The sequence below is a fragment of the Schistocerca nitens genome, chromosome 1, assembly GCF_023898315.1.
Source record: "Schistocerca nitens isolate TAMUIC-IGC-003100 chromosome 1, iqSchNite1.1, whole genome shotgun sequence".
NCBI classification, from domain to species: domain Eukaryota; kingdom Metazoa; phylum Arthropoda; class Insecta; order Orthoptera; family Acrididae; genus Schistocerca; species Schistocerca nitens.
Window position 1 is genome coordinate 126,979,312 of NC_064614.1, and position 26,034 is coordinate 127,005,345.

Genomic DNA, 26,034 nt, shown 5'->3' on the forward strand with positions numbered 1-26,034 from the left:
ATGATCATAGTAGTTTGGTCCCTTGAAACCCTGTAATCAATTTAGCCATCTATTGGCTGTTCCTCTTCCATCATCATTTGGTTTTAGCCATCTTCGTTTTGTTTGCCATTTGCAGATGGCTATGATACGATTGGGAGTAAAACATTCTGGATGTACTGGTGAATCACTTTTGACACACATGCAATCCTTGTGTGAGTCCATACCAGTTATGCTGCTGACATCCAGGGAACAACTGCACATTTACTAGTCATTTTATTTGCTTTGAGTCTTTAATGAAGTGTTAACAGTTTTTGTGATCTTTCATCAGAAACCCAGTGACTAAACCTGGGCAAAAGTAGATGGCACAATTTATAGAGGAAGTAAGATATATATTGCTACACATCTTGCAGATGAATCAAAAGCAAGAACAGACATCATAGAATACAGAAGGAGACATAATTGGTAGACAGCATCAAAGATAAAGGTGTGCAATACTTTGTAGACCTGTTACGCCTTCCATGCTCCCATGTTGTCTTGTTCTCCATATAGTAGAATTCAGGCACACACACAATACAGTTGTCAATCTCTTTAAACCAACAGATGTTTCAATACTCTCCAAAGGGCTCTTTTTTATTTGTTTATTTATTTACATGTCAAGTTCCGTAGGACCAAATTGAGGAGCAAATCTCAAAGGTCAGGGAACGTGTCAGTACATGAACTTACAACAGAAAAGTAATAACAGATAAAAATAAATGTTCATGAACCTGAAAGAAAATCAGTCCATAAGTTTAGGCAAACACTATCAGCAATACAATGAGAATCAGCTTAATTTTTCAAGGAACTCCTCGACAGAATAGAAGGAGTGACCTATGAGGAAACTCTTCAGTTTCGATTTGAAAGCGCGTGGATAACTGCTAAGATTTTTGAATTTGAGTGGCAGCTTATTGAAAATGGATGCAGCAGTATACTGCACACCTTTTTGCACAAGAGTTAAGGAAGTCCGATCCAAATGGAGGTTTGATTTCTGCCGAGTATTACCCGAGTGCAAGCTGCTTATTGTTGGAAATAAACTAATATTGGTAACAAGAAACGACAATAAGGAATACACATATTGAGAGGCCAGTGTCAAAATACCCAGACTCGTGAACAGAGGTCGACAAGAGGTTTGTTAACTCACACCACGTATTGCCCGAACCGCCCGTTTCTGAGCCAAAAATATCCTTCTAGAATGGGAAGAGTTACCCCAAAACATAATACCATACAACATAAGTGAATGAAAATAAGCAAAGTAGACTAATTTATGTGTCGAAGTATCACTCACTTTCAATACCGTTCGAATAGTGAAAATCGCAGTATTAAGTCTTTGAACAAGATCCTGAACGTGGGCTTTCCACGAAAGCTTACTAGCTATCTGTACACCTAGGAATTTGAACTGTTCAGTTTCACTAATCATATGCCCGTTCTGTGAGATTAAAACGTCAGGTTTTGTTGAATTGTGTGTTAGAAACTGTAAAAACTGAGTCTTACTGTGATTTAACGTTAGTTTATTTTCTACAAGCCATGAACTGAGGTCATGTACTGCACTACTTGAAACAGAGTCAATGTTGCACACAACATCCTTTACTACCAAGCTAGTGTCATCAGCAAACAGAAATACAGGGTTATTACAAATGATTGAAGCGATTTCACAGCTCTACAATAACTTTATTATTTGAGATATTTTCACAATGCTTTGCACACACATACAAAAACTCAAAAAGTTTTTTTAGGCATTCACAAATGTTTGATATGTGCACCTTTAGTGATTCGGCAGACATCAAGCCGATAATCAAGTTCCTCCCACACTCGGCACAGCATGTCCCCATCAATGAGTTCGAAAGCATCGTTGATGCGAGCTCGCAGTTCTGGCACGTTTCTTGGTAGAGGAGGTTTAAACACTGAATCTTTCACATAACCCCACAGAAAGAAATCGCATGGGGTTAAGTCGGGAGAGCATGGAGGCCATGACATGAATTGCTGATCATGATCTCCACCACGACCGATCCATCGTTTTTCCAACCTCCTGTTTAAGAAATGCCGAACATCATGATGGAAGTGCGGTGGAGCACCATCCTGTTGAAAGATGAAGTCGGCGCTGTCGGTCTCCAGTTGTGGCAGCATGTTCAGATACACGCAGAAGAAAAAGGGGCCATAAACTTTAAACCGTGAGATTGCACAAAACACGTTAACTTTTGGTGAATTGCGAATCTGCTACACGAATGCGTGAGGATTCTCTACCGCCCAGATTCGCACATTGTGTCTGTTCACTTCACCATTAAGAAAAAATGTTGCTTCATCACTGAAAACAAGTTTCGGACTGAACGCATCCTCTTCCATGAGCTGTTGCAACCACGCCGAAAATTCAAAGCATTTGACTTTGTCATCGGGCGTCAGGGCTTGTAGCAATTGTAAATGGTAAGGCTTCTGCTTTAGCCTTTTCTGTAAGATTTTCCAAACCGTCGGCTGTGGTATGTTTAGCTCCCTGCTTGCTTTATTCATCGACTTCTGCGGTCTACGAGTGAAACTTGCCCGCACGCGTTCAACCATTTCTTCGCTCACTGCAGGCCGACCCGTTGATTTCCCCTTACAGAGGCATCCATAAGCTTTAAACTGCGCATACCATCGCCGAATGGAGTTAGCAGTTGGTGGATCTTTGTTGAACTTTGTCCTGAAGTGTCGTTGCACTGTTATGACTGACTGATGTGAGTGCATTTCAAACACGACATATGCTTTCTCGGCTCCTGTCGCCATTTTGTCTCACTGCGCTCTCGAGCGCTCTGGCGGCAGAAACCTGAAGTGCAGCTTCATCCGAACAAAATTTTATGAGTTTTTCTACGTATCTGTAGTGTGTCGTGACCATATGTCAATGAATGGAGCTACAGTGAATTTGTGAAATCGCTTCAATCATTTGTAATAGCCCTGTATTTTAGAGTTACCCATAATACTAGAGGGCATATCATTTATATAAATAAGGAACAGGAGCGGCCCCAACACTGATCCCTGGGGCACCCCCCCCCCCCCCCCCCCACTTGACAGTACCCCACTCAGATCCCACATCACAGCCATTATCAACATTGTGAATAATGACCTTTTGCTGTCTGTTGCTAAAGTAAGAGGTGAACCAATTGTGAGCTACTCCCCTTATTTAGCCCCATATCCAAATTCAGCCATGCTGGACTTCTCTTGGACCTCTTCCCCTTTATGCAGGCATTACTGTGGAAACTCCTCTTTACCACTGGCGTGTAGACCAGTTTACCAAAATTCAGCACTGAACTCCACTCATAAACTTTGTTTCTCCATTCACTGCCACTCAAATCAAAACAGACCTCACCCTTATCATCCACTATGTGAAGGGCTTCAGCCAGTTGGACACATGTACACATAGCGACTGCAACACAGATGTCCAGTGTGACCTTTCAAATCCTGTAGGCCATCTGAAAAGTTCTTTGCAAGTCTGTCATCCACTTCGCTCTCGACATTACCCTGACTCTGATCTTCTGTTTCCCAAGATTCGTAAGACCAACTGCCCAAGATGTGCTGTTGCTGCTGATTACTGTCTCCTCACTTAAAGGATCTCTGCCCCTGTGGACCAACATCTGCTGCCCATTATGTACAACCTATCGTCTTGTACCAACTTCCTCTATTGGGTCTACAGTTTCTGTCCCTTTACCATCTGGTGCTGGTTTGTGTGTGTTGACAGCACCCCTTTTTATGTCAGTATTCCTAAGGCACATGGTATTGCTTCTACCTAGCCTGACGTACTCAGAAATTTCCATCTCATTTCTAGTAATTCATGTCCTCACCTATAACGGTCACCCATTTAATATGTGAAATATTCTTCTCTCTCTCTCTCTCTCTCTCTCTCTCTCTCTCTCTCTCTCTCTCTCTCCACTACCCTACTCCCAACACCTTCGCCCATAAGTCATGTTCCTGTGAGTAATTCAGGTATGAGAACTTCCCCATACATCCATCCATAACGTAGTGTTATAACCTTGTCATTGACATTTGCAATTCCACCAGTGGAGTGGTTAACTGTCAAAACATTTTCGAAGTTTGCTGGAACCACTGGACAGTTAATTTCTGTGTCTGATGTACTGGCATTGTACACCTTGGCGGTAAGAACTGACCAACCCTTTCTGTATCTTTGTGGTACTCAATTTTGGAAGACTGATAATTACATTGTTCGCAGTGATCCAGTTAGAAGCCTCTTCAGCTATTACATTCACTAATGAATGGTATAGTTGACTTTTGGCATTTTATTAGTTGTCTCTTCCCATCAGATACAGCAATAGTTTTTTAAATTCTAGTAAGCTTCTGTGGTAATTCACTAAAGAGAGTACCAAGGATTGAATGTTGGCGCACAAAGCATTTAATGATAACCATTTCAAAGTTTCAAGAGTGAGATAGTAGTGAAATGACCATGTACCAGCTGTTTTAACAACTTTAATTACTATGATACACCTGACTTTGTGTTTTCAGTTACTGGTGCAATATTAATGAGGCTCAGGTTTGTCTGTCCTTGGTAAATGCAGTAACACTACATCAAGCAGTTTCCCAATCAGTATTGTTTTTTATGTAGAGATTGTATGTAGGCTATCGGCATACAAATTGAAAGACAAAGAGACTATCCTGTGTTGAGAAGTTGAGCTCTTCTACAAGAGTCTTTATCTGTTAAGGTTCCATTGTAAGCCTTATAATTAGTGATGGTGGTATTTCTTTCTGATTTTCCTGTTCTCAGTGTGAAGAACCTATGGTGATTGGAGTAGTGTATACAGCACTTTTAGATTAGTCTTGATAAATAAAGTCATCAGTTCCACTGATGTCTATCAAACTACCATGACCGTCAGCTGTCGGTGCTTGACTATCATTTAGTCTGCATGTTTAACGCCTGTTTTTGTACCTTTTTTAAGTACAGTTCTCTATTAGTCACAACAATAATTTATGAGCACAGGTTGATAATGCATCTATAAAGTACTGTAATAAACACAGGTCTTGTCGTATCTACTGAAGTAATTCATCAAGATACTGAGTGATACACAGATGTTAATTAAAACAGTTCTGCCGGTGGACTATCATACATTTCACTACATAATGAGCTGTGAGTGGCCACAAACTCTCACTTGTAAATTAGCAGGCAGATTTCTGACCTCAAACATTGATACTCTTTCCAAAATACAAGCTGTGAAGTTTCATTGAGATGTTATCTGGGTGGTTACTTGTACGGTGGAATCATGATGGGCTTTTTAACAGTTTGTAACCTGCTCATGTAATTGTTCCCACTTCTGTAATACCCCTGTTGCCAGGTGACAATGCCATAACTATATACTGTTTACACTCTATCTTATGGAAGTCATTGCATAATTAGATCATTATGTAGCAATTAGATTTTCATACTATTCTTTGACCCCTACCCCAGTAATATAAAATAGCTGTATAATTGTATTGCCAGTTACCATGATACACTGTCATCAGCAACCCTCAGTTTTTGAATTGAGTCTGAAAGTGACACTCTTAAACAAGAACCTTTCCTCTCAAGAACATAAGTATTCAGTACCCTTGTGTACACATCAATTATCTCTTCTGATTATTGAAAAAAGTTAATTAAAATCTGGCCAAAACCTAAGAAATTCAGTATAAAACTATCAGATCATAGAGTACTTTCACTGTCTTATGGAAAATCCAATGTTATGGGCACTGACATTTCTGAGGAGGGAGAAAGGGACTTCGCTCAGCCTAGTGATCTGACACTTTACAGCCAATTGGCTAGGTTTTAATATAGAGTTGGTATTCAAGAATGAGTGGGTCACATTATAAGTGTGATCCAACATGCTACGAATATGGGTTTATGTAGAGAAAAAATTGGTTAATAATTAAGGAGAGTAGGAAAATGTAACAGCAGAAGTTTCTGAATTCTCTTCATCATTCTACATCAGCCACAGAATTGTGCATGTTGATCAGGGGCTTCTTTGGTAAAGGCAGCTCAACATTTAATTCCAGCTTACGGGGGGATTTCGATGAAAAACACACACTGTTTAACAGATACACGAAATCCACAATTTTGAAGATACTGCAATGAAACTTTGTATTTTGCTTTACATGAAATTAACACATTTATCATTAAATTTCTGAGATTATTTATATTTAACTTTTTTATAGAATTTAAAAATTTTATTTTCAAAAAATAGTTTATGCACCCTTTTCTCAGAAACTATTCAAGAGATTTCTACAAATGTTTCTCTGTTTAATCTCTTTGTATATAGTAAACTTCTCTGTTGAGTTTTCTTGAATACAGTGTATCAAAAAGAGAATTTTAATAAATTTTTAATTATAATTTGTTAAATATGTTAAACAATTCAAGCAAAATTCCAAGCACTTTACACCAATCTCGGCTTACATTCAGAATTTCAAAATTCACTCACGAGATAATATTTATTGGGTGTATTGAAATAAGTGTGTGTAATTTCACAATTCTAGCCTTTATAGATTCTGACAGAAAGGTACATAAACTTTAAAAAACACAACTTTCAGGATATGCAATTTGAAGTTTAACCTAACATTTTTTTCTCATATCGCATCTTACAAAGGCCCCAGATTTGTTCTTAATCCTCTTTCCCTTCTACACTTCTCTTCTGGTTTCTTGTTTTCTGCCTTTTTTTCTTTACCAGGTCTTCAACTGACTTTCCAGCTGTGTAGAGGCACTGTAAATCTATTTTCTCAAGATGTCTTGAGCGAAATTTCCTATCTTAAAGCTCATTCTCTCTAATACCTTCATCCTCCGTATGTCCCCCTAATTAAACACAAGAACTACATCATAAGGCACAATTCTGACCACTGCAGCAGTTTCAGGGCATTGTTTCCATATGATTGACTTTAGGGACTCATTTGGATTCTGGGTATTCTCACGAACACATATATTTATAAGTTCAGCCCTTTTTGCACAGAGCAAAAACTTTGGCTCTGTGGAGAGAAATTGGACAACTGCCCACTCACTAACATTGAACCTTTCAAGGGTGCAAGTACGAGGGTAACCCCAAAAGTAAGGTCTCCTATTTTTTTATAAGTACAGAACTCTGTTTGTGTGGCAATTGGTCACACTGTTATGAAGAGTGCTTCACGCGCTGTGTGTAAACATGTGCACGTCGCGCTGAGGCTCTGTCTTGGCTTGGCAGCCATTGAGAATGGAGCTCCCATTGGATGTTACTGCCAAGTGCGAATTGCATGCAGTTATTCGGGTTTTGAACGCAAAGGGCGCTGCACCAATTGAAATCGGATTGACGGAAGTGTATGATGAGTCGTGCATGGATGACAAAGATTTTCCTAAGTGGTGTAGAGAGTTTGCAGCTGGTCGGACCGAAATTCACAATAAACAAAGGAGCGGGAGACCATCAATTTCTGAGGAGACAGTGTTGAAGGTTGAGCAAAGCATGTGTGAAGATCGGCGGATCACCCTCTCTGATCTCTGCACGTTGGTTCCTGAGGTTCCCGAAGCACCACTCACAGAATTTTAACGGAAACATTGAACTACCAGAAGATGTGCGCAAGATGGGTGCCACGCATGCTGACTGAGGACCACATGCAGCAACGAGTTGATGCTTCCCGTGCATTTCTTCACCGCCTTGCAGCCGAACAAGACAACTTTCTGGTCACAATTGTCAGAGGTGACGAAACCTGGGCATACCACTTTACACCTGAGACGAAGCAACAATCACTCCAGAGGCGGCATCCTTCTATGCAACATGGCAGCGAGCTGGTATGACATGGACATACAAAAACTGCCACAGCATCTACAAAAATGCATCGACAGAAATGGTGATTATGTCGAAATATAGCTAAATGTTCAAGCTGTAAACTGATGTAAACCATTGTAGAAATAAACAGGTCTATTTACTTACAAAAAAATAGGAGACCTTACTTTTGGAATTACCCTCGTATGTGCATTCTATCTACAGAACAGAGGAGCTTGTCATGAGGTGCATAGTATTGTCAGGAGCCCTGTTACAGTGTTGTTAAGCTCCAAAGTACCTGGGAGTAACACTTCACAGAACTCATACATTCAAGAGCCATTGTAATAATAATAATAATAATAATAATAATAATAATAATAATAATAATACCAACAACAACAACAACAACAACATGAAAATCTCTACGAGAAACAATCTGATCCGCAAATGGGACTCCCATCCTTCAACAATCCCTGCATCATCAATGGCACTGTGATTTTCTGGTGTGGAATGTGGATCTACAGTCTGGTAAAGATCATTACGGACAGACAGACACAGCCTCAGTGAAACAAATAGGCTGATTACAGGTTGCCTACTCCCACAGTCCAGCTTCATTTCCTAGCCAGAATAGTGTCATCCTCCTTAACACAAATAAGTAGTTGCTGGTAAGGAGAGACTTGGGCAGAACAGCTTTTATCAAATTACATGGACACTCTCTCCTCTGCAACAGCAGACATTCAGGGAGAACTTTCTACACTCATCTAAGAAAGTTTACTGTACTTCATGAGAAGCCAAGGCTGGGGCAGTCAGAATGAGAGAACACTTCATCTCCACAGGTGGATGACAGCAGCTGGTATTGGTATGGAAGTTGCCAGACAGATTACAACCCAGAATGTGAAACTCCAAGGGAAGTATGAAGGAATGGTACTTTAAGGTTGAGATGTACACTGTGGTGACAAAAGTCATGGGATAACAGTATGCACTATGGCAATAGTACTGTGTACACAAGCTATAAAGGGGCAGTGCATTGGAGGAGCTGTCATTTGTACTCCCGTGATTCGTGTGAATAGGTTTCGGATGTGATTATGGTCACACAACAGGAATTAACAGACTTTGAAAGCAGAATGGTATTTGGAGCTGGATGCATATGACATTCCATTTTGGTAGTTGTTTGGGAATTCAGCATTTGCAAATAGAGTTGTCGGTGCTAACAGGCAAGCATCACTGCATGAAGTTACCACAGAAATCAGTGTGGAATATACGACAAACATTTCAGTCAAGATTGTGCCGTGAATTTTGGAATTATGGGCTATGGCATTAGACAACTGACACAAGTGCCTTTGCTAACGACACACATCACTTGCAGCGCCTCTACTGGGCTCATGATCATTTCAGTTGGAAACTGGAAAACCATGGTCTGGTCAGATGAGTCCTGATTTCAGTTGATAAGAGGAGATGGTATGGTTAGAGTGTGGCACGACCCCACGAAGTCATACACCCAAGTTATCAGCAAGGCACTGTGCAAGCTGCTGTTGGCTCCCTAATGGTGTGGGCTGTTTTAGCATGGAATGGACTGGGTCCTCTGGTTCAACTGAACTGATCATTGACCAGAAATAGTTATATTCGGCTACTTGAAGACCATTTCCAGCCATTCATGGTCATCATGTTCCCAAACAACGATGAAATTTTTATGGATGACAATGTGCCATGTCAGTGGGCCACAGTTGTTCGCGATCGGTTTGAAGAACATTCTGGACAATTTGAGCAAATGGCTTGGTCATGCATTTTGCCCAACATTAATCCCACTGAAAATTTATTGGACACGATTGAGAGGTCAGTTCTTGCACAAAATCCTGCGCTGGCACACTTGCGCAATTGTGGATAGCTATAGAAGCAGCATTGCACAATATTTCTGCAAGGAACTTCCAGTGACTTATTGAGACCATTCCATGTGAAGTTTCTGCACTGCACCAGGCAAAAGGATGTCCCATGATTTTTGTCACCACATTGTTTACATGTGAATGTGGACAAGAGCAAATCACAAGCCACATACTTCTGTGGTATCTGTGCTCAACATTTTGCATAGAGGACAAAATCATTCATGCAACCCCAAGTCCCTTGGAGTTTGCAAAGTTCTTGGCACATGTGATATGGAGATAAGAGTTCGCCATATATTTTATATTTTCTCAGTTTCCTCAGTTTCCTAATTTGATTGTAAGTCTTTGTATTTGTGTGTTCCTAACATGAGAATAAATTAGAGCACCCCTTCTAAAACCACAGGAGGATAGTATGTTTTTTTATGAATGCGTGTTGTCTATCCCTCCGAAAGAACAGACACCACGCAGTTCCCATAGCTGTGAAACACTGTTTGTAAATGGAAGGGAGTCACTGCTGTCAACTGCAGCAGGACATTAAGCAGAATCAGAGATGATGAGTGAAAATGTGTACCAGACAAGGATTCGAACCCGCCATCTCCTGCTTACTGGGCAGGGCAGTAACCACTGCGCCATCCGGGATACAGTGTCATCGTAGCTGAATGTACTATCTCGATATGCCACATGGCCGATCCGGGTAGGTGGCGTATGATGAGAGTGTGGATTGCCTGTGGGGCGTACTGAGATAGTCCGTGCGCTTGCAATAATGCTGTGTCCCAGATGGTGCAGAGGTTGCCGCACCTGCCTAGTAAGCAGGAGAGCCCAGTTCAAATCCCGAGCCGGCACACATTTTCACTCATCGTCGCTGATTCCACTTAATGTTCCACTGCAGTTGACAGCAGTGATCCCCATTCCATTTACAAATAGTTAACATAGTGTCGACCAAATAAGTGCCATAGGAAGGATCCTTGATTGATGGTGAATTGCACATACTGTGGGTGCTAGAGTCAGAGAGGAAGCAACTCATAAACTGCTCCCTGTGGGTTCAGAAAATATTGTTCTAACTTGTGTAACCTGACCCGTTTGGAGGCACATTCACAGGAAGCTATTTTAAACAGGTCAACGAGACATGGTGCTATGTGGAGTTAATATCAAAACTGAGACTTAGGAGGTATATTTTATTGAAAGTTTCCTTTACACAGTGGTCATTCTGCTACTGGGTTAGAGGCACAGTCTCAGGCAGTGTTATACAATAGAATGGTGTGCGTCCCCCAGGTGAGCTCCTTCAGAAACTTCAGGCGTCGTACAAAGACAGATTTTATGTTGTTAACAGAGAGAACAATATGCTTCCATTTTAACTGTTAAGTGAGTTTGTATCTTTTAAAGGATGGTTACAACACTTGCATAATCACAAAGAAAGGTCATTAAAGTCTCTAGCAAAATTTAATATATCTCAGTGGAAAGGTCTGGGGTGTAGCCAGGTCCTTGTGACACCCACTTATCATTCCAAATACATTGAACCTGTCTACAACAACTATGCAGAGCATTGGTCTCATGCTGTCTAGGGCAGGGTGCGCGATTTATGGGCTAGCCAGAGTGTCATTGTACCGAAAGTTGTTGGACTTAGTACACCAAGTGCAGATTATACTGGGAATGGAGGCTTGTATGACAAGCTGTACTTCTAGCCTCTAACAGTAACAAGTAAGTGAAAAAGCACATAATTTCTGACAGTGGTTTCTGACCATGCAACACAATATTAAAACTAAACTGACCAAAGAGTGTCCCCGTATCCATCATTGTTGCTCATCCACTAGCAGGCCAACTATTTTTGAATTACCACCAAGTCACAAAGACATTAGGGATTTTTGTAAAATTACTCACAGTTGAGGATAGTGTAGGTTCTCTTGTAGCTTTGCTACCTGTACACAGTTGCTTTGACTGATAGGGACTCTGAATAATTTGTAATTTCTGTAGTACAACAAATACAAGAAATTTTATCTGTACTCATTTTAGTGGAGCACAGAACATTGCAGTGATTTACACAGTTGGTTCCAAGTGAGTGACCTTAGTTGGCAGCCTGAGGATTCACTGAACATCAAAATTCAGAACATGTGACAAAATTCAGCATATTTGATGTCAAATTCTATGCAGTAATCATGTCTTTCAAACAGGTGAAACATGCATGTACAAAGATTTTCATAAACTACTGCAATGCATACAGTGCTCATCAGTGTTTACATAGAATGTGTGCAGCAGAGAATTGTGTCTGTGACGTTTAGGCATCTCTCTGTAGAACTATAGTAAAGATAAATCACAGCTGGCTGTGACTATGCAGCAATGAGATCGGAGAGATAGGTGCAGCAGCCAAATGGGCTCTTCGAGAAGAGAGTATATATATATATATATATATAGAGGGAAACATTCCACGTGGGAAAAATATGTGTGTGGATGGATATGTGTGTGTGTGCGAGTGTATACCCGTCCTTTTTCCCCCTAAGGTAAGTCTTTCCGCTCCCGGGATTGGAATGACTCCTTACCCTCTCCCTTAAAACCCACATCCTTTCGTCTTTCCCTCTCCTTCCCTCTTTCCTGATGAGGCAACAGTTTGTTGCGAAAGCTTGAATTTTGTGTGTATGTTTGTGTGTCTATCGACCTGCCAGCGCTTTCATTTGGTAAGTCACATCATCTTTGTTTTTTATATATATATATATATATATATATATATATATATATATAAAAAAAAAAGAAAGATGATGAGACTTACCAAACAAAAGCGCTGGCAGGTCGATAGACACACAAACAAACACAAATATACACACAAAATTCTAGCTTTCGCAACCAACGGTTGCTTCGTCAGGAAAGAGGGAAGGAGAGGGAAAGATGAAAGGATGTGGGTTTTAAGGGAGAGGGTAAGGAGTCATTCCAATCCCGGGAGCGGAAAGACTTACCTTAGGGGGAAAAAAGGACAGGTATACACTCGCACACACACACATATCCATCCACACATACAGACACAAGCAGACATATTTAAAGATATATATAAAGATGATGTGACTTACCAAACGAAAGTGCTGGCAGGTCGATAGACACACAAACACAAACATAGACACAAAATTCAAGCTTTCGCAACCAACGGTTGCTTCGTCAGGAAAGAGGGAAGGAGAGGGAAAGACGAAAGGATGTGGGTTTTAAGGGAGAGGGTAAGGAGTCATTCCAATCCCGGGAGCGGAAAGACTTACCTTAGGGGGGAAAAAAGGACGGGTATACACTCGCTCGCGCACGCTCGCGCGCGCTCGCGCGCACACACACACACACACACACACACACACACACACACACACACACACACACAGACACAAGCAGACATATTCAAAGGCAAAGAGTTTGGGCAGAGATGTCAGTCAAGGCGGAAGTGCAGAGGCAAAGATGTTGTTGAATGACAGGTGAGGTATGAGTGGCGGCAACTTGAAATTAGCGGAGATTGAGGCCTGGTGGATAACAGGAAGAGAGGATATATTGAAGGGCAAGTTCCCATCTCCGTAGTTCGGATAGGTTGGTGTTAGTGGGAAGTATACAGATAACCCGGACGGTGTAACACTCTGCCAAGATGTGCTGGCCGTGCACCAAGGCATGTTTAGCCACAGGGTGATCCTCATTACCAATAAACACTGTCTGCCTGTGTCCATTCATGCGAATGAACAGTTTGTTGCTGGTCATTCCCACATAGAATGCGTCACAGTGTAGGCAGGTCAGTTGGTAGATCACGTGGGTGCTTTCACACGTGGCTCTGCCTTTGATCGTGTACACGTTCCGGGTTACAGGACTGGAGTAGGTGGTGGTGGGAGGGTGCATGGGACAGGTTTTACACCGGGGGCGGTTACAAGGGTAGGAGCCAGAGGGTAGGGAAGGTGGTTTGGGGATTTCATAGGGATGAACTAAGAGGTTACGAAGATTAGGTGGACGGCGGAAAGACACTCTTGGTGGAGTGGGGAGGATTTCATGAAGGATGGATCTCATTTCAGGGCAGGATTTGAGGAAGTCGTATCCCTGCTGGAGAGCCACATTCAGAGTCTGATCCAGTCCCGGAAAGTATCCTGTCACAAGTGGGGCACTTTTGTGGTTCTTCTGTGGGAGGTTCTGGGTTTGAGGGATGAGGAAGTGGCTTTGGTTATTTGCTTCTGTACCAGGTTGGGAGGGTAGTTGCGGGATGCGAAAGCTGTTATCAGGTTGTTGGTGTAATGGTTCAGGGATTCCGGACTGGAGCAGATTCGTTTGCCACGAAGACCTAGGCTGTAGGGAAGGGACCGTTTGATGTGGAATGGGTGGCAGCTGTCATAATGGAGGTACTGTTACTTGTTGGTGGGTTTGATGTGGACGGACGTGTGAAGCTGGCCATTTGAGATGGAGGTCAACGTCAAGGAAAGTGGCATGGGATTTGGAGTAGGACCAGGTGAATCTGATGGAACCAAAGGAGTTGAGGTTGGAGAGGAAATTCTGGAGTAGTTCTTCACTGTGAGTCCAGATCATGAGGATGTCATCAATAAATCTGTACCAAACTTTGGGTTGGCAGGCCTGGGTAACCAAGAAGGCTTCCTCTAAGCGACCCATGAATAGGTTGGCGTACGAGGGGGCCATCCTGGTACCCATGGCTGTTCCCTTTAATTGTTGGTATGTCTGGTCTTCAAAAGTGAAGAAGTTGTGGGTCAGGAGGAAGCTGGGTAAGGTAATGAGGAAAGAGGTTTTAGGTATGGTGGCAGGTGATCGGCGTGAAAGGAAGTGCTCCATCGCAGCGAGGCCCTGGACGTGCGGAATATTTGTGTATAAGGAAGTGGCGTCAATGGTTACAAGGATGGTTTCCGGGGGTAACAGATTGGGTAAGGATTCCAGGCGTTCGAGAAAGTGGTTGGTGTCTTTGATGAAGGATGGGAGACTGCATGTGATGGGTTGAAGGTGTTGATCTACATAGGCAGAGATACGTTCTGTGGGGGCTTGGTAACCAGCTACAATGGGGCGGCCGGGATGATTGGGTTTGTGAATTTTAGGAAGAAGGTAGAAGGTAGGGGTGCGGGGTGTCGGTGGGGTCAGGAGATTGATGGAGTCAGGTGAAAGGTTTTGTAGGGGGCCTAAGGGTCTGAGGATTCCTTGAAGCTCCACCTGGACATCAGGAATGGGATTACCTTGGCAAACTTTGTATGTGGTGTTGTCTGAAAGCTGACGCAGTCCCTCAGCCACGTACTCCCGACGATCAAGTACCACGGTCGTGGAACACTTGTCCGCTGGAAGAATGACGATGGATTGGTCAGCCTTCAGATCACGGATAGCCTGGGATTCAGCAGTGGTGATGTTGGGAGTAGGATTAAGGTTTTTTAAGAAGGATTGAGATGCAAGGCTGGAAGTCAGAAATTCCTGGAAGGTTTGGAGAGGGTGATTTTGAGGAAGAGGAGGTGGGTCCCGCTGTGACAGAGGACGGAACTGTTCCAGGCAGGGTTCAATTTGGATAGTGTCTTGGGGAGTTGGATCATTAGGAGTAGGATTAGGATCATTTTTCTTCGTGGCAAAGTGATATTTCCAGCAGAGAGTACGAGTGTAGGACAGTAAATCTTTGACGAGGGCTGTTTGGTTGAATCTGGGAGTGGGGCTGAAGGTGAGGCCTTTGGATAGGACAGAGGTTTCGGATTGGGAGAGAGGTTTGGAGGAAAGGTTAACTACTGAATTAGGGTGTTGTGGTTCCAGGTTGTGTTGATTGGAATTTTGAGGTTTTGGAGGGAGTGGAGCTGGAAGTGGGAGATGGAGTAGATGGGAGAGACTGGGTTTGTGTGCAATGAGAGGAGGTTGAGGCTTGCTGGAAAGGTTGTGAAGGGTGAGTTGCCTTTCCGGAGGTGGGAAACCAGGAGATTGGATAGTTTTTTGAGGTGAAGGGTGGCATGCTGTTCTAATTTGTGGTTGGCCTGTAGGAGGATGCTCTAAACAGCCGGTGTGTATGTGGGAGAGGAAAGATTGAGGACTTTTATTAAGGATAGGCATTGACGGGTGTGTTCATTGGCTGAGTTGATGTGTAGATGAAGGATTACGCGGGTGAGGGCAATGGATTGTTCAGTTTGGAACTGGTATAGGGACTGATGGAAAGAAGGGTTGCAGCCAGAGATGGGAACTTTAAGTGTGAGGCCTTTGGGGGTTATGCCAAATGTCAGACAAGCCTGAGAAAATAAAATATGGGAGCGTAATCTGGCTAGAGCGAAGGCATGTTTGCGGAGGGAATGTAAATAAAACTTAATGGGGTCATTGTGGGGGTGTTGTGAAGGTGACGTGGTATTAGAAGGTGGAAAGTCTAACATGAGGCTGAAATGAAAATGAAAATAAAAATATATGGGGAGAGATAAAGGTGAACTAGAAAGTAACTGGAGATCTGGTGTGGAAAAAGGCGAATAAGTGTTGGTTAAAGCTGGGCTATGTTGATCCTGTGGTGAACTTGGGTTGGTAGACAACGATGTGCGCAAAGGTTAGGTGGTTGTGTTGCCGCCAAAACACATTAAAGGGTGGAGAAATTCAGGAAAATTTTGAAAAAACTGCGTGTAAATGTATTAAAAGGAGTGGTTGTGTGGTGGCAGATTATGAAAAGGAGGCTAACAATTGTCCGACGAAAAAATAATGACGTTAAAACCTGTGGGAAGCGGCTAAAAATTATCAGAGATGTGGGAAAAACAGAAATGGAAATAAAGCGAAAGTTATTAGAACTAGCTGAAATGGTTGTTTAATAGGTGAAAGGAACTGTTTGTGAACTAGAAACGGTGGATTTTATAGCAGCGGTAGTGTTGAAAGCGGAAAAAAATGTTTCTGGTTATGGTTTGGATGTGGGTTACGTATTATTGAGTATATATAGGCGGGATAAAATTGTATAGTAGATTATGGTAAAAAGGAGAAGGTGAATAAAAAGTGAACTTGTAACCATTGATGCCACTTCCTAATACACAAATATTCCGCACGTCCAGGGCCTCGCTGCGATGGAGCACTTCCGTTCACGCCAATCACCTGCCACCATACCTAAAACCTCTTTCCTCATTACCTTAGCCAGCTTCATCCTGACCCACAACTTCTTCACTTTTGAAGACCAGACATACCAACAATTAAAAGGAACAGCCATGGGTACCAGGATGTCCCCCTCATACGCCAACCTATTGATGGGTCGCTTAGAGGAAGCCTTCTTGGTTACCCAGGCCTGCCAACCCAAAGTTTGGTACAGATTTATTGATGACATCGTCATGATCTGGACTCACAGTGAAGAACTACTCCAGAATTTCCTCTCCAACCTCAACTCCTTTGGTTCCATCAGATTCACCTGGTCCTACTCCAAATCCCATGCCACTTTCCTTGACGTTGACCTCCATCTGTCCAATGGCCAGCTTCACACGTCCGTCCACATCAAACCCACCAACAAGCAACAGTACCTCCATTATGACAGCTGCCACCCATTCCACATCAAACGGTCCCTTCCCTACAGCCTAGGTCTTCGTGGCAAACGAATCTGCTCCAGTCCGGAATCCCTGAACCATTACACCAACAACCTGATAACAGCTTTCGCATCCCGCAACTACCCTCCCAACCTGGTACAGAAGCAAATAACCAAAGCCACTTCCTCATCCCTCAAACCCAGAACCTCCCACAGAAGAACCACAAAAGTGCCCCCACTTGTGACAGGATACTTTCCGGGACTGGATCAGACTCTGAATGTGGCTCTCCAGCAGGGATACGACTTCCTCAAATCCTGCCCTGAAATGAGATCCATCCTTCATGAAATCCTCCCTACTCCACCAAGAGTGTCTTTCCGCCGTCCACCTAACCTTCGTAACCTCTTAGTTCATCCCTATGAAATCCCCAAACCACCTTCCCTACCCTCTGGCTCCTACCCTTGTAACCGCCCCCAGTGTAAAACCTGTCCCATGCACCCTCCCACCACCACCTACTCCAGTCCTGTAACCCGGAAGGTGTACACGATCAAAGGCAGAGCCACGTGTGAAAGCACCCACGTGATTTACCAACTGACCTGCCTACACTGTGATTTACCAACTGACCTGCCTACACTGTGACGCATTCTATGTGGGAATGACCAGCAACAAACTGTCCATTCGCATGAATGGACACAGGCATACAGTGTTTGTTGGTAATGAGGATCACCCTGTGGCTAAACTTGCCTTGGTGCACGGCCAGCACATCTTGGCACAGTGTTACACCGTCCGGGTTATCTGGATACTTCCCACTAACATCAACCTATCCGAACTCCGGAGATGAGAACTTGCCCTTCAATATATCCTCTCTTCCTGTAATCCACCAGGCCTCAATCTCCGCTAATTTCAAGTTGTCGCCACTCATACCTCACCTGTCATTCAACAACATCTTTGCCTCTGCACTTCCACCTCAACAGACATCTCTGCCAAAACTCTTTGCCTTTGAACATGTCTGCTTGTGTCTCTATATGTGTGGATGTGTGTGTGTGTGTGTGTGTGTGTGTGTGTGTGTGTGTGTGTGTGTGTGTGTGTGTGTGTAAGTGTGTAAGTGTGTGTGTGCGCGCGCGTGTATACCCGCCCTTTTTTCCCCCCTAAGGTAAGTCTTTCCGCTCCCGGGATTGGAATGACTCCAAGGAATAAAAAAGCAACTGGAATCACTCAACAGAGGAAAGTCCACTGGACCTGATGGGATACCAATTCGATTCTACACAGAGTACGCGAAAGAACTTGCCCCCCTTCTAACAGCCGTGTACCGCAAGTTTCTAGAGGAACGGAGGGTTCCAAATGAGCACAGGTAGTCCCAGTCTTCAAGAAGGGTCGTCGAGCAGATGCGCAAAACTATAGACCTATATCTCTGACGTCGATCTGTTGTAGAATTTTAGAACATGTTTTTTGCTCGAGTATCATGTCGTTTTTGGAAACCCAGAATCTACTATGTAGGAATCAACATGGATTCCGGAAACAGCGATCGTGTGAGACCCAACTCGCGTTACTTGTTCATGAGACCCAGAAAATATTAGATACAGGCTCCCAGGTAGATGCTATTTTTCTTGACTTCCGGAAGGCGTTCGATACAGTTCCGCACTGTCGCCTGATAAACAAAGTAAGAGCCTACGGAATATCAGACCAGCTGTGTGGCTGGATTGAAGAGTTTTTAGCAAACAGAACACAGCATGTTGTTATCAATGGAGAGACGTCTACAGACGTTAAAGTAACCTCTGGCGTGCCACAGGGGAGTGTTATGGGACCATTGCTTTTCACAATATATATAAATGACCTAGTAGATAGTGTCGGAAGTTCCATGCGGCCTTTTGCGGATGATGCTGTAGTATACAGAGAAGTTGCAGCATTAGAAAATTGTAGCGAAATGCAGGAAGATCTGCAGCGGATAGGCACATGGTGCAGGGAGTGGCAACTGTCCCTTAACATAGACAAATGTAATGTATTGCGAATACATAGAAAGAAGGATCCTTTATTGTATGATTATATGATAGCGGAACAAACACTGGTAGCAGTTACTTCTGTAAAATATCTGGGAGTATGCGTGCGGAACGATTTGAAGTGGAATGATCATATAAAATTAATTGTTGGTAAGGCGGGTACCAGGTTGAGATTCATTGGGAGAGTGCTTAGAAAATGTAGTCCATCAACAAAGGAGGTGGCTTACAAAACACTCGTTCGACCTATACTTGAGTATTGCTCATCAGTGTGGGATCCGTACCAGATCGGGTTGACGGAGGAGATAGAGAAGATCCAAAGAAGAGCGGCGCGTTTCATCACAGGCTTATTTGGTAACCGTGATAGCGTTACGGAGATGTTTAATAAACTCAAGTGGCAGACTCTGTAAGAGAGGCGCTCTGCATCGCGGTGTAGCTTGCTCGCCAGGTTTCGAGAGGGTGCGTTTCTGGATGAGGTATCGAATATATTGCTTCCCCCTACTTAAACCTCCCGAGGAGATCACGAATGTAAAATTAGAGAGATTAGAGCGCGCACGGAGGCTTTCAGACAGTCGTTCTTCCCGCGAACCATACGCGACTGGAACAGGAAAGGGAGGTAATGACAGTGGCACGTAAAGTGCCCTCCGCCACACACCGTTGGCTGGCTTGCGGAGTATAAATGTAGATGTAGATGTAGATGTACCCTCTCCCTTAAAACCCACATCCTTTTGTCTTTCCCTTTCCTCCCCTCTTTCCTGATGAGGCAACAGTTTGTTGCGAAAGCTTGAATTTTGTGTGTATGTTTGTTTGTGTTTGTTTGTGTGTCTGTCGACCTGCCAGCATTTTCATTTGGTAAGTCACATCATCTTTGTTTTTAGATATATTTTTCCTACGTGGAATGTTTCCCTCTATTATCACATCATCTTTGTTTATATATATATATCCACCAAGAGTGTCTTTCCGCCGTCCACCTAACCTTCGTAACCTCTTAGTTCATCCCTATGAAATCCCCAAACCACCTTCCCTACCCTCTGGCTCCTACCCTTGTAACCGCCCCCGGTGTAAAACCTGTCCCATGCACCCTCCCACCACCACCTACTCCAGTCCTGTAACCCGGAAGGTGTACACGATCAAAGGCAGAGCCACGTGTGAAAGCACCCACGTGATCTACCAACTGACCTGCCTGCACTGTGATGCATTCTATGTGGGAATGACCAGCAACAAACTGTCCATTCGCATGAATGGACACAGGCAGACAGTGTTTATTGGTAATGAGGATCACCCTGTGGCTAAACATGCCTTGGTGCACGGCCAGCACATCTTGGCGCAGTGTTACACCGTCCGGGTTATCTGGATACTTCCCACTAACACCAACCTATCCGAACTCCGGAGATGGGAACTTGCTCTTCAATATATCCTCTCTTCCCGTTATCCACCAGGCCTCAATCTCCGCTAATTTCAAGTTGCCGCCACTCATACCTCACCTGTCATTCAACAACATCTTTGCCTCTGCACTTCTGCCTCGACTGACATCTCTGCCCAAACTCTTTGTCTTTAAATATGTCTGCTTGTGTCTGTATATGTGTGTGTGTGCGAGTGTATACCCGTCCTTTTTTCCCCCTAAGGTAAGTCTTTCCACTCCCAGGATTGGAATGATTCCTTACCCTCTCCCTTAAAACCCACATCCTTTCGTCTTACCCTCTCCTTCCCTCTTTCCTGATGAGGCAACAGTTTGTTGCGAAAGCTTGAATTTTGTGTGTATGTTTGTGTTTGTTTGTGTGTCTATTGACGTGCCAGCGCTTTCGTTTGGTAAGTCACATCATCTTTGTATATATATATATATATATATATATATATATATATATATATATATATATATATATACTGGGTGATCAAAAAGTCAGTATAAATTAAAAAACTGAATAAATCACGGAATAATGTAGATAGAGAGGTACAAATTGACACACATGCTTGGAATGACATGGGGTTTTATTAGAACCAAAAAACACAAAAGTTCAAAAAATGTCCGACAGGTGGCGCTTCATCTCATCAGAATAGCAATAATTAGCATAACAAAGTAAGACAAAGCAAATATGATGTTCTTTGCAGGAAATTCTCAAAATGTCCACCATCATTCCTCAACAATAGCTGTAGTCGAGGAATAATGTTGTGAACAGCACTGTAAAGCATGTCCGGAGTTATGGTGAGGCATTGGCGTCGGATGTTGTCTTTCAGCATCCCTAGAGATGTCGGTCGATCACGATACACTTGCGACTTCAGGTAACCCCAAAACCAATAATGGCACAGACTGAGGTCAAGGGACCTGGGAGGCCAAGCATGACGAAAGTGGCGGTGAGCACACGATCATCACCAAATGACGCTCGATCTGTCGGACATTTTGTGAACTTCGTGGTTTTTTTTTTTTTTTTTTGCCAAAAAAACCCATGTCATTCCAAGCATGTGTGTCAATTTTTACCTCTCTATCTACATTATTCCGTGGTTTATTCAGTTTTCAAATTTATACTGACTTTTTGATCACCTGGTGTATATGTAATATCGTCCTCATGTGGTCTGTAATGTTGTAGGGTACGTGGTTTTCATTGCTATACATATTCACTTTTTGGACAAGAATTTTTCTCCGTCCCAATATAATTGTGGATTCTGTTAAGTAATGTATTGTATTTTGTTCATTATTGATGTATATACTGTTCACACACTGATCTTTCTACAGAATTACTGACTGCTTCCTAGCTCCACTACTATGCCTTGTCACAGCACAGTCAGCAATTAAATAACTTGTAGTACAAAATGATTCATTAGTGTATTTTATGATATGTAACTTATTATCTTATATATGTAGTCTATCTGATATTATGTTTACAAGAAAACAAAAGATTTGTCATTTAACCAATATTTAATATTAAACTTTCTTACAAATTTCATTTTTATATTTAAATTTGAAGACTGTCTTATCCATGATGGAACCTTTCATTTACACTCCATGAAAATATTGAAGTATTAAAAATGACAATATGATGTTTCAAATTACTCCAAAATAATTATAACAACTTAAAAAAATCTTCGAACAGTATTTTCCAAAATGAATCTTCTTTCACATTGTTCAGCAAGAATCAATATTACAACATAGCTGTCATTTCTTTAATAATATGTAATTTTGATTCTGCAAATAATGTGATAATGCAATTGTATGAGGATACTCTCTCTACATGGTGAACTGTCATTTCCAGTTATTCTGTTATTTGTTTGCCATTCACTGTTCTCAATGTTCAGTCGAAAAGGATCCTAATTTGAATTGATTATGTTGTGAAGAATGAAAACAAGGAAAATGACACACATTTATGACCTGTGTGACATCCCAAGATTCCTAAACTTTGAGTAAAATTTGCATTATCATCATTTTGATGTTTACTGCCTACAGCCGCACCATAAACAGTAGCCGTGTGTGTGTGTGTGTGTGTGTGTGTGTGTGTGTGTGTGTGTGTGTGTGTGTGTGTGCTTATGTGAGAGAGTGAGGAAGAGGACTTTTTTGTTTGATAGCTAAAAGTTTAGCAGTCTTTTCATTGTGTGTCTGCAACTCAGTGCCTCCTCTATGTGGTGAGTAGCAGTCTGTCCTTTCCCTATTGCTGTTATTCCATGCTGAAGATTCCATCGATTAATGGTGGTGGTGGTGGTGGTGGTGGTGTTTATTTGCCGAGTCAGTTTTACTAATGTTTTTGCTTTGCTCTAGTCTATGAAAATTTTCATTCTTATAGCTGTAACCTCTTTTTTTTTTAGGCTGAAGACAATTTAGGAACTGTCATGATATTTACCTTAGTTTCATCAGCTCAGGAATGGCTAAACATGCGGTGGGATGAAGTCCGGAATGCTAGAGAAGAGGCTGAAAGGAGAAAAGAAATAGAGGCAGAAGAAGCCGAAAGGGTAAGCAATTTTTATTACTTGTGACTGTAAAACAAAAGCTTCAGAATTCAATGCAGCAAGGTGCAAGTGGCAAAATTACAGTATTTGTAGTTTCAGTTTTGAAGCTCTTAGCAGAAAGTTAACAGCTAACATGACAATTTTGTTGGCACTGGTGCCTAGTAATACACACAATTAAAATGGAGAGATCTATACACGAATGTGTGCTTCACAAGAGACCTAAAGCATTGGTTGGTCCTGAGTGTTGCTGATCCAATCGCTGCCTACAGCTCTTGGATCTACATCTGTGCACACTCTCCCTTGATATGTCCCATATGGGCTAAGTAAGACTGAGGGCAGATGAACTAGGATACACAGCAGTACCCTCATATCCAAGGGATAACTTTAACAAAGTTCAGGGGCAATGAGATAAAGCATTGTAATGATGAAGGTACAGGTTGCCTGCAGGACATTGTGAATAAATGGGTTGACATTTCAATAAATTTCCACATTGTTTGGTGATGGAAATCAGTGGCAGTTATATCGGGTGCCCCCCCCCCCCCCAGTTTGAAAATACCTCCACATTTGCCTGAAGCATGTTATGTTGACAAGTGATTTTTTTTCCCCCCGTAATTAGTACTTCCAGAATGTTACCAGCCTGGACCTACGTGTTTAAGTTAGTGTCCTTGTTCCATGTGTTTGGTGGTGGCTTCCTGATCCCACAGTTTGGTTAGCTTCTGGATCCCACAGTGTGGTGTGGAGTGCTCATAGATGTTGTTATTCAGCTCTGAATTTGTGAGTGATTTGCTGCTCTGTGATCTGTCCATGTATGATTAAAGGCTATGATAGCCAACAGTGACCCCATTGTTAACACAGACATGAAAATGATGGCAGTTCTCCAAATCAAGGTATGCATGGTACACCCATGATACAGCAGCATATGAGAAGACTCTGTCCTGCACTACCTTGGTGATGGAGCAACAGCGTTTGTCAGGCACACATGATTAAAGGTGCTGATATAGTGGCTTTTGCAGAAGATTAGTCACACTTGTAACATGGCCCTATTTACCCATGCTTTGCCATCAGTAGTTGCACCTCTGTCGAATCTGGCTGAAAAGTAATTAGTGAAAGTGGGCTACACGTCAGGTTTACAGTCCAAAACACCTTAATTGCACTTTGATATTAAGTAACATACTGTTTATGGGCAGATCGAGTCTCATTTACTGTAATTTATGCACAGATAAAGGGTAAGCCACATACTACACACTATTGATGTCCTGTAATGATTGTTCGAATGCAGTAGTTTTAACACCAAAGTGACCCAAAAGTTTACATGTGGCAAGTACGTCATTAAGACAATCCCTAATTATATTGTCCTTGAAGTGTAACAGCCATATCAATCAATTAAAACAACAATGTGCGCAGTAAGTTTAATTTAGAAATAACACAGTTCACAGTCCAATACTACTGTCACAGTTGGTAGAATGCATTATTGAAAATTAACACAGCTCATAAAATTAAGAGTTCACAGTCAATCACTGAAAAACAGTCACTGTGTAAACTCTTGAACACAGAATTTGGATTCTGTTTGGCACTTTTTATGTCTTATGATTTGTGCTAATTTGTCTGTGTACATTATGCAGTAATTTCAGTTATAGATCATGCTCATATCATAAATCTCTGCAGATTGACTGAAATGGCTCCCAGCAGCCTCTCTGTTACAAGATTACAATAATTAGCAATAAATTCAGCTATTGTTCTTTGCTCCCCCATGAACTATGGACTTCGCCGTCGGTGGGGTGGCTTGTGTGCCTCAGTGATACAGATAGCCGTACCTTAGGTACAACCACGGTGGAAGGTTATCTGTTGATAGGCCAGACAAACATGTGGTTCCTAAAAAGGGGCAACAGCCTTTTCAGTAGTTGCAGGGGCAACACTCTGGATAAATGATTGATTTGGCCTTGTAACATCAATCAAAACAGCCTTACTGTGCAGGTACTGTGAATGGCTGAAAGCAGGGAAAAATTCAGCTGTAATTTTTTCCCGAAGATGTGCAGCTCTACTGTTAAATGATGATGGCATTTTCTTGGGTAAAATATAGTGAACGTATTGTCGTAGCCAAGGTAGACATGAAGCCCATGCCTACCACAGTTGTAAAGTTTACATGCCGACTAGCTCCACAGATGATGAAGAGATAGAAGAAATGTATGATGAGATAAAAGAAATTGTTCAGATAGTTAAAGGAGACAGAAATTTAATTGTGATGGGGGACTGGAATTCGATAGTAGGAAAAGGAAGAGAAGAAAAAATACGTGAATATGGACTAGAGGAAAGGATTGAGAGAGGAAGCCACCTGGTAGAATTTTGCAGAAATTTTGGAACCAGTTTGTAACTTGTAACACATATCTAGAGGCAGATGTGGACTCTGACCACAATTTATTGGTTGTAAATTGAAGAAATTTCAAAGAGATAAGAATTTAAGGAGATGGGACCTGGATAAGTTGAATGAACCAGGGATTGCTGAGAGCTTCAGAGGGAGCATTGGGCAATGGTTGACTAGAACAGAGGAAGGGAATACCATAGAAGAGGAATGGGTAGCTTTAAGAGGTGAAATAATGAGGGCAACAGAGGATCAAATAGGTGAAAAGACAAGGCCTAGCCCTAGACTTAGAACTAGTTAAATCTAACTAACCTAAGGTTATCACACACATACACGCCTGAGGCAGGATTTGAACCTGCGTCCGTAACAGCAGCGCGGTTCCAGACTGAAGTGCCTAGAACCACTCGTCCACAGCAGCTGGCCGCAGACAAAAGGAAAGCAATATTATAGTAAGGAAAGTGTACATAAATGGAGATTGGGGGGGGGGGGGACAATACTGTGAGAAGGATTTGACAAAGCTCTGAAAGATCTATGTCGAAACAAAGCCCTGGGAGCAGACAATATTCCATCAGAACTATTGATAGCCATGGGAGAGCCAGCCATGACAAAACTCTTCCCTCTGGTGTGCTAGATGTATGAGACAGGCAAATACCCCCGGACTTCAAGAAGAATATAGTAATTCCA

At 42.4% G+C, this 26,034-nt stretch overlaps 1 protein-coding gene across 1 annotated transcript in view; it reads left to right on the forward strand.

The window, feature by feature from the left end:
• LOC126242889 (RWD domain-containing protein 1) overlaps positions 1-26,034 on the forward strand; it is a 56,945-nt gene that overhangs the window by 10,879 nt on the left and 20,032 nt on the right. The window contains exon 3 of the mRNA XM_049948124.1: positions 22,851-22,994. Within this exon, the coding sequence (XP_049804081.1) occupies positions 22,851-22,994 (144 nt within the window). The remainder of the gene's footprint in view (positions 1-22,850; positions 22,995-26,034) is intronic.